This window comes from Chiloscyllium punctatum, chromosome 24, assembly GCF_047496795.1.
Source record: "Chiloscyllium punctatum isolate Juve2018m chromosome 24, sChiPun1.3, whole genome shotgun sequence".
NCBI classification, from domain to species: domain Eukaryota; kingdom Metazoa; phylum Chordata; class Chondrichthyes; order Orectolobiformes; family Hemiscylliidae; genus Chiloscyllium; species Chiloscyllium punctatum.
Window position 1 is genome coordinate 49,946,333 of NC_092762.1, and position 14,465 is coordinate 49,960,797.

General features: G+C 43.5%; 1 protein-coding gene across 1 annotated transcript; it reads right to left on the minus strand.

The window, feature by feature from the left end:
- Nucleotides 1-2,494: 2,494 nt before the first annotated feature.
- Nucleotides 2,495-9,718, minus strand: LOC140494533 (immunoglobulin lambda-1 light chain-like). The gene is made up of 4 exons (XM_072593806.1): nucleotides 9,585-9,718; nucleotides 9,164-9,486; nucleotides 8,753-8,801; nucleotides 2,495-3,183 (listed from the first exon to the last, which is right to left on the minus strand). Exons 1-4 carry the CDS (start codon nucleotides 9,697-9,699, stop codon nucleotides 2,861-2,863), a joined length of 810 nt encoding a protein of 269 aa, XP_072449907.1. The 5' UTR covers nucleotides 9,700-9,718; the 3' UTR covers nucleotides 2,495-2,860.
- Between the last annotated feature and the right edge of the window lie 4,747 nt (nucleotides 9,719-14,465).

Consider the following 14,465-nt stretch of genomic DNA (forward strand, 5'->3'; position numbering starts at 1 on the left):
GCGGATGATACCAAGGTTGGTGGTATAGTGGACTGATGAAGGTTATCTCAGATTACAAGGAAAGTTTGGTCAATTGAGGTAATGTGCCGAGGAGTGGCAGTGGCAGTTTAATTTGGATAAATGTGAGGTATTGTATTTTGGTAAAACAAACAAAGCCAGAACTCATATAATTAATGGTAGGGCCCTTGGTAGTGTTGTAGAAAGGGAGACCTGGGTGCATAATTCTTTTAAATTTGTATCACATGCAGTCAGGGTGCTTAAGAAGATGTTTAACATGCTCCCTTTCATTTCACAGACCTTAGGGTGTCAGAGTTGGGATGTGATATTGAGGTTGTACAGGATGTTGGTGAGGTGTCTTCTGGAGTACTGTGTGCCGTTCTGGTTGCTCTGCTATAGGAAAGATATTATGACATTGGAGAGTGTTCAGAAAAGATTTACCAGCATGTTGTCAGGAACGGAAGGTGTCAGTTATGAAGGTAGTCTGGAGAGGCTGGGAGGTTTTTCATTGCAATGTCGATGACCTTATCGAGGTTTATCAAATCATGAGGGTCATAGATGAATATGGTAAGGGTTTTTTCCCCAGGGTGGTGGAGTTCAATAATATGGGCCATATTTTTGAGGTGTGAGGAGAAAGATATAAAAAGGCCATGAAAGGCAAGCTTTTTTCACTCAGATTGATTCATATTTGGAATGAAGTTGATAAACCCCCAGGATCTCTTGTTCTACATTGGATTACCAGTGGTGTGGGGGTTTATGGCCATGGGGTGGTTAAAAGGCATTGAAGTCTTCAATACTATGATCGTATTGAACAGCTGGGCAGGCTAGATGGACCGAGTGGCACACTCCTGTTCTTGTATTCTCTCCTGCATCATTGATGTCATTAATACTGTGAGGGGACATGACCTCTGGTGGTTCACGCACCCTCTTTCAGAATGCAGCTGCTCAGTAGCATTCTTGACCCTGGCACCAAACAGACAAAGTACCATCATTACGTCGGGACTGCGGGCAAAGAAAAGCTTGTCTGTTTTCCAAACTATAGCAATATGTATCATCAATTCTTTTGAACCTTCCATACAAACCCTGTACACTAAACCATGTTCTGGCTCTGGTTACTCTCCACAAAGAAATAACAAAACAAAAAGGACTGCAGTGATGTCAACATGTAACTGAACTGATGATAATTCCTGTACATTGATTGTCCAACAACACCATGGAATTGCAGCTCAGTTAAGAGGACACTTGTTTTTCCATCCTGAAGTTCTGGGTATAAATCCCACTTCAGAATTCTAACCCCAAAACATGGCTACAACACTGAGACTGTACTGATTTGTTGGAAGTGCCATCCTATACTTGCATTACTTGGAGGCTACAATTGCCTGTTTGGATGAATTCAACAAAAATCCTTGTTCACAGGAAATGGCCTGGAGTTCCTGTATGTCACAAAACTCAATGGGACTGAGTTGCTCCGCCATCTCTCTATTTATTGGACTCATATCTAAACACCACAGATTGGGTGTCCCTCCAGAGAAATGAATATCTATTAACCACAAAACTTTTTCCTTTCAATGTTACCATATTCCTAAGTTGAACAAGTCTTGAATGTTGCATGGCCTGGAGTTCCTATATGTCACAAAACTCAATGGGGCTGAGTTGCTCTGCCTTCTCTCTATTTATTGGATTAATATCTAAACACCACATATTGTAAGTCCCTCCAGAGAAATGAATACTTATTAACCACAAAACTTGTCCTTTCAATCTCACCACATTCCTAAATTGAACAAGTCTTGAATGTTGCACTCTCACAATCCCCTTGTGAAAGTCTGCGTACGAAACATTGACTGAATTTCTTTTCTCTTCATAAAGCACATTTCTACTTCTCAACTGAGTTCCACATTAATGCAAGTATTCTGATCATCCTAATAAGTCCCTGTCTCCAGGTGCACATTAATCCATCTTGCACATAACATTTAGAAGTTTCTTCTGCTGCTGTTCAACTGCTCAGTCTATAATTGCCAAGATTATTTCTTTATGAACTCCGTGTTAGAGTGGCAACTCTCCAGGTAACTGATCCAACTCTCATACCCAAGGTCTTCCGGGACAAAAATAAATCAAATCAGAACAGGAGGGAAGTACAGAAACATTTTAAAATTACTCCATGTGCGTGTGAACACCACAGGCAAGGCCAGCATTTATTTCACATCTCTAACTACCCTTGAGAATATGTCGATGAACTCCCTTCTTGAACTGCTATTTACTGTTCAACACAATATTCTGTGGAAGGGGATTCCAGGAACAGTGCAATAATATCCAAGTCAGGATTATGGTAATGGTGTGTCCAGGCTTTTGTTGCTATTTTTGTCTTCCTCCGCATCAGTAAAAGTCACAAATTTGGAACATCATTTTGAAAGTGTCTTGGGGAGTAGATGCCATACATTGTGTAGATGCAGTGAGAGAGGATGAGAAACCACACAAGTTGACAAAATACACAGAAGGATTTCCTGCACAGATTCTTTTTATTGGACATTACACGCAGCAACAATTATTACGTGCCTGATGCTGTTGGCTGGTCATGAACTCACATGAAATCCAGCATGGGGTGTTGAGCACAGCAACCACATGAACTGAAATTCCTGACTGGAGCCAAGTCACTGGTCACTGAAACTTGAAATGAGAAACTGAACAGAACCTGCCTCAGGTACAAACACTTCAAAAATAATACAGCACAAACACACAGAGCAAAACAGGAACACAAAATGCAGCAGATTCCAGAGGAAGAGGATGAGTAATGGTGAAGGGGTAGAAGATAAGTGTCATTTTCTGCCTAAATTAGACAGCAAACACACATGAAACTTCCAAATATTTAACAGCCGGATTGTGAGACTGTTGCGGTTGTTTCTGAAGCTGCTCCTTGTTGCACTGTGCAGGAGTACACCTTCCCACTGCTCCAATCACGGCCAGGGATGGTCAGGTAGCTGCTGAGACTGAAGCTGTTGTCTGGGTCATGGGACACCACGCTGGTTTGGACCTCACTGCTCGTCGGACTCCCATCCACTGTCCAGCTGACCGCAGCAAAGCCCGTGGACAGTTTGCTGACCAGACAAACTAATGTGCCAGCTCCTTTCCGGGACATCTCCTCATCTGAAGGCCCAAGCAGTTTTACTGAAGGGTCAGGGAGTTGCTGAGCTGCAAGAGAAAAGACAATGTTTGGATACAAAGTTAGCAAAGAATTTAGCATCATTTCAGTTTAATAAGAACAGGTTAGAGATGTTGTAGCTTCCAGAATTGGGCCTTAGAAGGTTATTGTGGGAGTTAGCATCCCTCTGTGTTAAGACTATTGAGGTTTGTGACAATAGAAAAGTACTAATTTGGATGTCAAACCAATTGTCCTGTGGATTAGAGCATCATTCACTGTGGGGAATTCACTTCCAACTCACTGGCTGTACACAGGTCTGTGCTATGTTGGTTCATCCCAGATAATGTATCAGGGACACTGCAGTTGATCTCCGTGATCCCTGCCTCTGATCTTTGCTTTCGGGTTCAAAAATCTGTTTTCTGTAGAACATCACTGGACCTGAAAAACTAACTCTGCTTTCTCTACAGATGCTGCCAAATCTGCTGAGTTTTCCAGCAATTCTTGTTCTTCCCGAAAACCTATTGTGATGAGCTGGGACACTGAGCTTCATGGATGAGGGGAACAGTCAGCATAAAGGAGAACCACACCTGGGAATTACAGCTCTGACCTATCCTATCATATTCCTGTTAACCTACTCCCCATTCCTACATCACTGTGCCTCTTCAATACTAACCTCTGGCATTTGGGAATAAAATTCTCTCAAACTCTCCACAGCTTTGACTGAAAGCTCCAGGTGTGTGGTCCTCAGCTCTACAGACTAATGAGCAACAGGACATGGAATGGTCTGTGAGGATGCTCCAATTAGCCCATTAAAAAGGTAAGAAGAACAAAATAATTTCTTGCTTGATCTTCAATGATCCTTTTCCCAGCCTCAACACCACCTTTATTTCCCTCAGAGTCTTCCGAATGAGGAAAGGCTGATGGCAGTGAACAGTATGCAGCAACATTAACTCCTGGCACAGGTTCAATGTGAACATGTCCAGCAGCAACTCACAGTGAGCGAGTGGTAAAGGCTAGGGTCTGGGGTATCAGTACTGAAACTCAGCACAAACCCAGCGAGCCCTTTTACTGCACACTCACTCGTGCCACAGTCCGGCTAGAGCGGTGGCTACACCATCTCAGTGAATTCACCTCAGAACCTGAGCTCCAGCCTCAGAACATGCAAAACCTAAATCAAAGCAACAAGTCTCCAAGAAGCAATGAGAGCAAACGATGGCAATGAAGGAAAGGGAGCAGAGGGAGAGTTCCAGCATGCATTGGGAGAATGTGAGGAGGTAAAAACCAATGGCTTGACAAATTATCTATGAAGAAAAAAATTGTTTGTGAAATGCCTTAAATTATATCAATTTGGCCTTTAATATAATACTTCCTTCGGTGCTGAAGTAACATTTTGTTTGATAATTCTTTATGTATATCCTGGGACAGTTTTCTACTATACTAAAAAGGAGCCATATTAAAGCAAGAGATTGTGTTGAGAGAGGTAGGGTTTCCTTGCTCAAGGAGAAGGGAAGACACAACATAAGCATCGTTATGGTCATCGTCAGATTCCTAAGAGATTGAGGTGAGAAGGAGGAAATAGAGCTCCTAGTGAGAGAGTGAGAGGAGACAGTCTCTTAAGAAAGTTGGAATTTCAGTCAGCTTACAGCAAACATTGGTTTGCTCATCTGCACCAGAAATGGAAAGGAGAAAAGCAGAGGATGGATTGGAGATGTAACATCTGACGGCAGGGGGGGGGGGGGGAAATAAAAGTGTTGAAACAGGAAGTTGTAGTGATTGAAACGAAGCCAGCCAGGTGAACCTCAGAGCATGAGTTCCCATATTGAGGCTGTTAATCCGGTCTAATCAGAGAGAGTCCTGCCTGACAGATACAAACAGGAGTGTCAGAGGTTCTGTTCACTCTGAGCTGGCTCAGAGGAAGCCGGATCAGCCTCTCGCACTATGCAGCTGTAAATAAAGGCTGAGGTGATACAGGCCTCTGTAGTTATTTCAATGGTGACAAGACTAGGACTAATGATGTAACCATACAAAAGGTGCCTGCTAGCTGAAGCCCAACTGGACTTCAAACAGGCACAACAACTGGCTGTGTCATTAGAAAATGCGACAAGTGGAGTGTAAGAGTTACAGGGTATACCAATGGAAATGGAGCCCCTCCCCAGGCAAGCTGAGCTTGTAGTATCACCTCATTCAGGACATATCCTGAACCGGAGGACTCTAGGTCAAACCACAGCAAAACCCTAAAACAGAGCCAAGCAAGTGAACATTTTCCAGGATCCTGGCTGGCAAGCCATTGTAGTTGCTGCCGATGTGCAGGACAGAGACAGCAACAGAGACACAGTAGGCCTGAACTGAGTAAAGGAACTAGTAGGCTGGTGTCCAGGACAGTGTACATCCTAGAACGCCCACTTGCATTGGTCTTGAAACAGTTAAATTGTGGAGCAACATCCAAATCACAATCAAAATAAATGTCTGGTTGAATGGTCACCTGGTTCGAATGGAGGTTGAGACCAGTGTGGCTGTATCAGTGATTGCAGAACCAGTCTATAACAAACTTCACTCTGGACCCCAACCCTTTTAACTTTGCATAAGGATTCGGCTAGACTGAGAACCTATCCCGGGAACCTTTACAGGTTAAGGGTACAACTTCGGTTCTGGTCTCATTCGATGGTGGGAAATTGGTTGAAAAAGATTCACCTTCATAGCCAACCATTTTCTAATGGATAAATGTTGAGCCCAAGTAAAGTCCTAATTAAATCCTCGGACACTTTTCAGGAAGGAATCGGGACTATCAAAGGAGCAAAGACCACCTTGCATGTTGACTGGAAAGTGATTCCTTGATTCTGCAAGGCCTGTCCTTCCAGGCAAAAAGTAGAGGCAGACATCAGGAGGCTGGAAAGCGAAGGGATAATCAAACCCATACAGTTTATGGACTGAGCTGCACGAGTCACAAGGCCCAAAGCAGAGGAATGCCCAATCGTGTGCGCTTCCTGGACTGCAGCTAATGCAGAACACAAATACACCCAGACAAAGAAGTGAGCAGTTATCTTTCCTGAGGGGAAGTTGCACCAATATCTTCGCTATGTAAAATTGTCATAGCAACTGACCACCAACTCCTGGTGGGGCTGTGGGGCTACTCAAAGAGAAGGCAGTGCCACCCATAACTTCAGGTTGAATCCAGCATTGGGCTCTCAGGTGAAGTGCACACAGTTACAAGTTGGAACACCGGCCGTGAAGCCAAGTAGAAAAAGCGGATGCATGGAGCTGCCTCCCACCAGCAGATACACCAATGGTAGTGAGGCCACTGGAAGAGTCCGTTCTGGGTTTAAACTTTCTGGGTGCCGAGGTTGGGGGGGGGGGGGGGGGGGGGGGTGAAAAAGAGGGGGAATGAGAGTCCAAGATGAAGATGTTGTTGACAAGAGGTCATGTCTGGTGGCCAGGATTGGATGCAGGCATAGCCACGTTGGTGGGTCAGTGTGCAGAGTGCCAACAGGGATAAAAATTATCAGCAGCAAATATCTTTTGTAATACACAGACAAGTCTTGGACACTAGGTCAGCTTACCATCCATTGTGCAATGGGCTGGTGGAAAGCCAGACCAAAAACTTTGAAGGCAAACTTTGAAAAAACAGCTTCCCCTTTCACTCATTACCAAACTGTCCCGGCTCCTATTTGACTATCTGACCACCCTTCTGGCAGCTACAGGAATAGCTCCAACAGAGTTGCTATTGGGGAGAAGACTCCACACCAGGTTAAAGCTTATCCTCCCAGACCTGGAGAAGGGGGAGCAGGAAAGTGAAACAGCATCAGGAACATCAACACTGGACACAAGACTATGCCAGGCGAGAGAGACAGTTTACTTCAGAAGTCAAGGTTTGGTGCTCCGGGAGCGAGAGTCAGGCTATGTATCTGCGGCTGTGTCGGAGTAACCGGACCTGGTGGGTAAACCCCACTACAGACGGTATGAGAAAAATGAACAGGCCTCTGTCCCCGGACAGAGAGGGGGATGGATGTAATGATTGTGATGGGGTCAGCCAGGGGCCCTAAGAATAAGAGTTTCCTTATCGATGATGTTAATCTGGTCCAATCGGGGGACACTGGGTGATGGGTATAAGTAGGAGTGCCTTCAAGTGTCATTATTACTGTCTTGTCATGTTTGAAACTGGGATTTGAAGTTCTTTATTTCCCTGTAAACTGGTTGAACAGTCGGGTTTGGGACCTGGATTTGCTGCTCCTCTCCCTTGTAAAATTGCTGTTTCTTTGTATACAACTGTTAATGTTAATTATTTCATAAACTGTGAATTATTTAATAAAATGTAAAAAAAAACAGGAGCATTAAAACATCCTGGTCACTCAGAGCTGGCTCTGAGGGATCTGGATTAGTGTCAAGGACTCTCCATGTGTAAATGGACTGTGACGATGATGGGAAAAAGATAACATAAAATAAATAAAATTTTTTAAACAAGAGTGCCAGCCCCACCCTCCCATTTCATATTGAATTCCCAAGATAAGCATTTTCCCCTATTGGGCTTTGCTTGTCATTGGTTCCCTGGCCACTTGGGTGCCTTTTCCTGGTGGTGGAGAGATTGTGCAAATAATTGTATTCAATGGGGTCTTCACGGAGTCCTTGCACTTACACAACATGAATGCTGTGGAGAAAAAATAAGCGCGACTACTGTGTTGCTATAGTGGGGTTGGGTAACCAAAAATAAATACATAAATAACCAAACAACCAAATCAGGAGTGTCAGAGGGTCTGTTCACTATTAGCTGGCTCTGAGGAGACTGAATCATGTACTATGCACGTGTATATACAGAACAACTTTGTGACGGGATACTGGCCTCTGTCGAGTTACTTCAGAAGTAAAGATAACAAGAGGTTCCAGTTCAGTGCAAAAATAAAAAAAGCACAGACAAAGTTATCAATAGGCTTTAAAAATAGAGAGAGGACTAGTGCAAAGAAATACTGACTCAGGAACTAAACTGGCATTTTACTGAGTACTGCATTAGCAATGCTTGGTTTCTGTGAATGATTGCTTCTGATATTTGTCAAAGTTAATAATGGCTTATGTGTAGGCACATTACTACTCATCTAAAAAGCAATGACAAAGCTTCAATTAATTAATTCACCATGAAATGCTTTGGGGCATTAAAAATAAAAATTAGAAAATATATCAATGAAGTTTCTTTCTTTCAATTTAACTCAGTGCAGCTAATATTGAACATTTTAAACAAAATCAGCAGAACTAAATTTAACTCTGTTCCCAAAATTGCACTATATAAGCCTTGAAAAAAAAATTAGACCACATACTCAAATATGTGCCACCAAATATATTAACAAAATGTACAGCATGCTAAAAAAGCTAATAAAAAAGTTTGTCAAATCAAAGCACATATGAACAAAAACATGATATACAAAACTATGAACTAACAGCCAATGTCAGAAACAGCACAAACTCAGACAGGCAGCACCAAGAGTGATTGCTCTGCTTCTGCTGCTAGACTCTGGAGAAACAACCAACATTTTCGCTCAGGTTAAGAAATAGGCATGAGAAAATCATCAAGTTTCAATTAAGTGTCAAAATTCACACAGTTAGTATCCACAGAGGGATTTCCCAGCCACTTACCTGCAACAAAAAGCTTGGTCCCTTGCCCAAACACACACAGTGTGAGGTTCTAGGATTCAGTCCATACAGTTATCTAGGATCCTGGAATTAGAGAGAAAACACCTTCAGATACACCAGTGCCAGCATTGATCATGTATTCACAGTGCCCCAGTTGGTGTAGGACAGTAAGGAATAACCTCACAACAACATCCGCACACTGACATTAAAATGTCATCAACACTCAGTAATGGGAATGATTCAGAAAGTTACCAATTATGAAATAATGGCAATTGGAAATTATTATACCGAAGGACAACATTAAAGTTATTTATGAAATCTTAAATATTAGAGTATTTGATCCAATACAATGATATTAGGAGGACATTTATTTCCTGATATCAGTTTTTGTGTTACCTTCTGTCACTGTGAGACATAAGTACTGGCCGAGCTCACCCACTTTCCACAGTAATAGACGGCGGCATCATTCACCTCCACGTTTTGGATGATTAACTGGTAAATGTTGTGGCCGCTGTTGGCTGTCGATGTGAAACGGTCGCTGCTAAACCCAGACCCATAGGTAGGCGCACTGTGCGAGTGATAGTAATAGAGAATCCACTGAGGAGCTGACCCTGGTGTCTGCTTGTACCAGTACACGTTATTGCTATCAACCGTTCCAATGTTACACTCCAGTGTGGCCGTGTTTCCCGGTTTCACAGTCAGGTGTGGAGGCTGAGTCAGAGTCTGACACTGTCCATCTGTAAAAGAGCAAGGATTAAACATCAGAAATGGACCCTTTTAAAGGGGACTGTAAAACCCCGATCTGCTGCTGTGGAAGGAGCAGTGTTTTACTTACAGCCCAGCCACACTGCCAGGGAACAGAGAAAACACAAGATCCGCATCATTTCTGTCAGTGAGCTGCCTGCCTTCAGCGACTGTATCTGGGATAGACTGTGGCAGCAGATTCCCATTGAAGCCACTTATAGAGGCCTACACAACAGGAAGGAAATCCGTGCAAATGAGAGCGATTCACACCGACCAACCAGAGCAAGGACCTGAAACCCGCCCATTCAGGCTCAGAGATTCAGGTTGATGCAGTAGTGATACCCCAGTCCGACTGGAAACACTGTCACATTTTATACTGAAGCTCGTTTATTGTCTGATATTTCACTTTATGTTTGCTGCTTCTTCTGACCAACCTGGAGTTAAAATTGTTCTTCACACCTACGGTCAAAAAATATTTTTCTGGCGTAATTTATTTGTTGTTCTTGTTAATAGATGAGATTCCCAACAGTGTGAAAACAGGCCATTTAACCCAACAAGTCCACACCAACCCTCCAAAGTGAAAACCACCCAGATCCATTTCCCTCTGACTACTCCACCTAACATTACAGACAATTTAGCATGGTCAATTCACCTAACCTACACATTTTTTAGGGCGGCACCATAAGACCATAAGACATAGGAGTGGAAGTAAGGCCATTCGGCCCATCGAGTCCACTCCGCCATTCAATCATGCCTGATGGGCATTTCAACTCCACTTACCCACATTCTCCCCGTAGCCCTTAATTCCTTGTGACATCTAGAATTTATCAATCTCTGCCTTGAAGACATTTAGCGTCCCAGCCTCCACTGCACTCCCAGGCAATGAATTCCACGGGCCCACCACTCTCTGGCTGAAGAAATGTCTCCGCATTTCTGTTCTGAATTTACCCCCTCTAATTCTAAGGCTGTGTCCATGGGTCCTAGTCTCCTCGCCTAACGGATACAATTTCCTAGCGTCCACCCTCTCCAAGCCATGTATTATCTTGTAAGTTTCTATTAGATCTCCCCTTAATCTATAAACTCCAATGAATACAATCCCAGGATCCTCAGCCATTCCTTGTATGTTAGATCTACCATTCCAGGGATCATCCGTATGAATCTCCGCTGGATACGTTCCAGTGCCAGTATGTCCTTCCTGAGGTGTGGGGACCAAAACTGGACACAGTACTCCAAATGGGGCCTAACCAGAGCTTTATAAAGTCTCAGTAGCACATCGCTGCTTTTATATTCCAACCCTCTTGAGATAAATGACAACATTGCATTCGCTTTCTTAATCACGGACTCAACCTGCATGTTTACCTTTAGAGAATCCTCGACTAGCACTCCCACATCCCTTTGTACTTTGGCTTTATGAATTTTCTCACCGTTTAGAAAGTAGTCCATGCTTGTATTCTTTTTTTCCAAAGTGCAAGACCTCGCATTTGCTCACATTGGATTCCATCAGCCATTTCCTGGACCACTCTCCCAAACTGTCTAGATCCTTCTGCAGCCTCCCCACGTCCTCAGTACTACCTGCCTGTCCACTTAACTTCGTATCATCGGCAAACTTCGCTAGAATGCCCCCAGTCCCTTCATCCAGATCATTAATATATAACGTGAACAGCTGCGGCCCCAATACTGTGGGACACCGCTTGTCACCAGCTGCCATTCCAAAAAAGAACCTTTTATCCCAACTCTCTGCCTTCTGTCAGACAGCCAATCCTCAATCCATACCAGTAGCTCACCTCAAACACCATGGGCCCTCACCTTGCTCAGCAGCCTCCCAAGTGGCACCTTATCAAAGGCCTTTTGGAAGTCTAGATAGACCACATCCACTGAGTTTCCCTGGTCTAACCTACTTGTCACCTCTGCAAAGAATTCTAACAGGTTTGTCAGGCACAATCTCCCCTTACTAAATCCATGTTGACTTGTTCTAATCTGACCCTGCTCTTCCAAGAATTTAGAAACCTCATCCTTAATGATGGATTCTAGAATTTTACCAACAACCGAGGTTAGGCTAATTGGGCTATAATTTTCCATCTTTTGTCTTGATCCTTTCTTGAAAAAGGGAGTTACAACAGTGATCTTCCAATCATCCGGGACTTTCCCTGACTCCAGTGACTTTTGAAAGATCTCAACCAATACCTCTGCTATTTCCTCAGCCACCTCCCTCAGAACTCTAGGATGTAGCCCATCGGGGCCAGGAGATTTATCAATTTTAAGACCTTTTAGCTTTTCTAGCACTTTCTCTTTTGTAATGGCAACCATACTCAACTCAGCCCCCTGACTCCCTTTAATTGTTGGTATATTACTCATGTCTTCCATTGTGAAGACTGACCGCAAAGTACTTATTAAGTTCTCCAGCTATATCCTTATCTCCCATCAATAGGCTTCCAGCATCAGTTTGAAGTGGCCCAATGTCTACTTTTGCCTGTCATTTGTTTCTTATGTATTGAAAGAAACTTTTACTATCATTTCTAATATTACTGGCTAGCCTACCTTCATATTTGATCCTCTCCTTCCTTATTTCTCTCTTTGTTATCCTTTGTTTGTTTTTGTAGCCTTCCCAATCTTCTGATTTCCCAGTGCTCTTGGCCACTTTATAGGATCTCTCTTTTTCTTTAATACATTTCCTGACTTCCTTTGTCAGTCACGGTTGTCTAATCCCTCCCCAGATAATCTTTCTCTTCTTGGGGATGAACCTCTGTACAGTGTCCTCAATTATACCCACAAACTCCCACCATTTTTGTTCTCCTGTCTTCCCTGCTAGGCTCTGCTTCCAGTCTATTCTCATGCCTTCATAATTACCTTTTTTTTAACTGTAACACCATTACATCTGATTTTGCCTTCTCTCTTTCAAACTGCAGACTGAACTCTACCATATTATGATCGCTGCTTCCTAAGTGTTCCCTTACTTTAAGATTTTTTATAAAGTCTGGTTCATTACATAGCACTAGGTCCAAAATAGCCTGCTCCCTTGTTGGCTCCATGACAAGCTGTTCCAAAAAGCCATCCTGTAAGCATTCCAAGAATTCCCTTTCTTTGGATCCACTGGCAACATTATTTACCCAGTCCACCTGCATATTGAAGTCTCCCATGATCACCGTGACCTTGCCTTTCTGACATGGCTTCTCTATTTCCCGGTACATGTTGCGCCTCTGGTCCTGATCACTGTTAGGGGGTCTGTACATAACTCCCATTATGGTTTTTTTGCCTTTGTGGTTCCTCAATTCCACCCACACAGACTCCACATCATCCGACGCTATGTCATTCAGTGCCATAGATTTAATTTTGTTCTTAACTAACAAGGCAACCCCGCCCCCTCTGCCCACCTCCCTGTCTTTTCGATAAGTTGAAAACCCTTGGATGTTTAGCTGCCAGTCCTGACCCCCCTGTAACACGTCTCTGTGATGCCTACCACATCATAATCATTCACGATGAACTGTGCCATTAGTTCATCTGCTTTGTTACGAATGCTACGAGCATTCAGGTAAAGTGCCTTAATGCTAACTTTTTTATCACTAGAGATATTGGAAGTCATAAGATGTCCTAAGTTATCCTTCCTTTTTGCTGCATTCCCAGTCTGCCTCAAGGTTAAATCCACCTGCACACATGCTATCCTGCTGCTTATCTTTCCATTTAACTCCATACTCACTGTCGCTTTCACTTTCCCTTCCCCCCAACTCAGAAGTTTAAAGTCCCACTGACCACCCTATTTATCCTGTGTCTGTGTGGAGTTTGCACATTCTCCCCATATCTGTGTGGGTTGGCTCCAGTTTCCTCCCACAATCCAAAAATGTTCAGGGCATGCTAAATTGCCCGTTGTGTTAGGTGAAGTGGTCTGGGTAGTCTGCACTTCGACAGGTCGGTGTGGACTTGTTGGGCCGAAGGGCCTGTTTCCACACTGTAAGTAATCTAATCTAATCTAATCTTTGGACTGTGGGATGAAACTGGAACAAACCCACACAGACACAGGGAGAATGTGCAACTTCCACACACAGTCACCTGAGATTAAATTTGAACCCATGTCCCTAACACTCTGAGGCAGCAGTGCTAACCAACATGCCACTCTAAAGAGCTTTTAAAAATCTGCATGTTGTCAATCTTTTTTATCACATAATGTATATGTCCTAATGTCTTTCTGAAGGAAAATGGATCTGCAACGTGATACAGGGAACTTCTAAGCATAGGCCACTTGCTGAATGTCCGGTATACATGAGGCAGGATTGGAGGTAGAAAGTGAATATTTAGTTTCCAACATCATTCCCAGCTCCAGCTATTTCAGACATTGTGGGTCTGGGTCCAGCAGGGCAGGGCAGGTGCCCAATTCGACTCTGTTAGGGCCTTGTTAACACTGAACTAATGGACATTGACGAGTCACTTCCAGCATGTCTCCAACTTCCAGTTTGTGTAGGGGCCTGTTTGTATGAGGAAAGGCCCATCCTGCCTGCCTGGGTATTAGAGCAACTAAATGCTGCCCTGAGAAGGGGCTACACTTCATCCACCCATAATTCACAAGCTACCTGTCTCCAGGCTAATTCAGAGGGCACCTCTGTGAGAATCCCAATGTGTGCATGTTCCCAGCCTCCAAGAGAGGGATTGGAGCAGAGTGACATTCCCAACTCCTGTATCCCTCTCCAGGGGGAATATCCAGCCTAAGGTGTTGGTGATTCCCCTCAGTTAATGTTTGGATAATTTTGCTCTGTCACAGTTTGTGTGAACATGAAAGAGCTGAGCATGTGACTAGTTAATGATGCACCTTCTTGCCACCTAACTATCATACTCTAATCTGCTATTGACCACCAGGTGACCAGTTACACAATTAACAATATTGCACAGAATGGTGAATATGATTGAGACAATAAGTATATCTGTTATTTCCATGGAACCCGAACATTGAGAATGAATTGAACCTCATGGGAATGTTGAAGGA

Bases quoted from the DNA above. Each gene is read 5' to 3' on its own strand.
- LOC140494533 (XM_072593806.1), bottom strand. From the start codon at position 9,699: ATGGGAATCTGCTGCCACAGTCTATCCCAGATACAGTCGCTGAAGGCA. The intron at 9,487-9,584 runs GTAAGTAAAACA...GCTCTTTTACAG, and splicing joins CCTGGCAGTGTGGCTGGGCT to ATGGACAGTGTCAGACTCTG. The intron at 3,184-8,752 runs GTAAGTGGCTGG...TTTCTCTTGCAG, and splicing joins GACCAAGCTTTTTGTTGCAG to CTCAGCAACTCCCTGACCCT.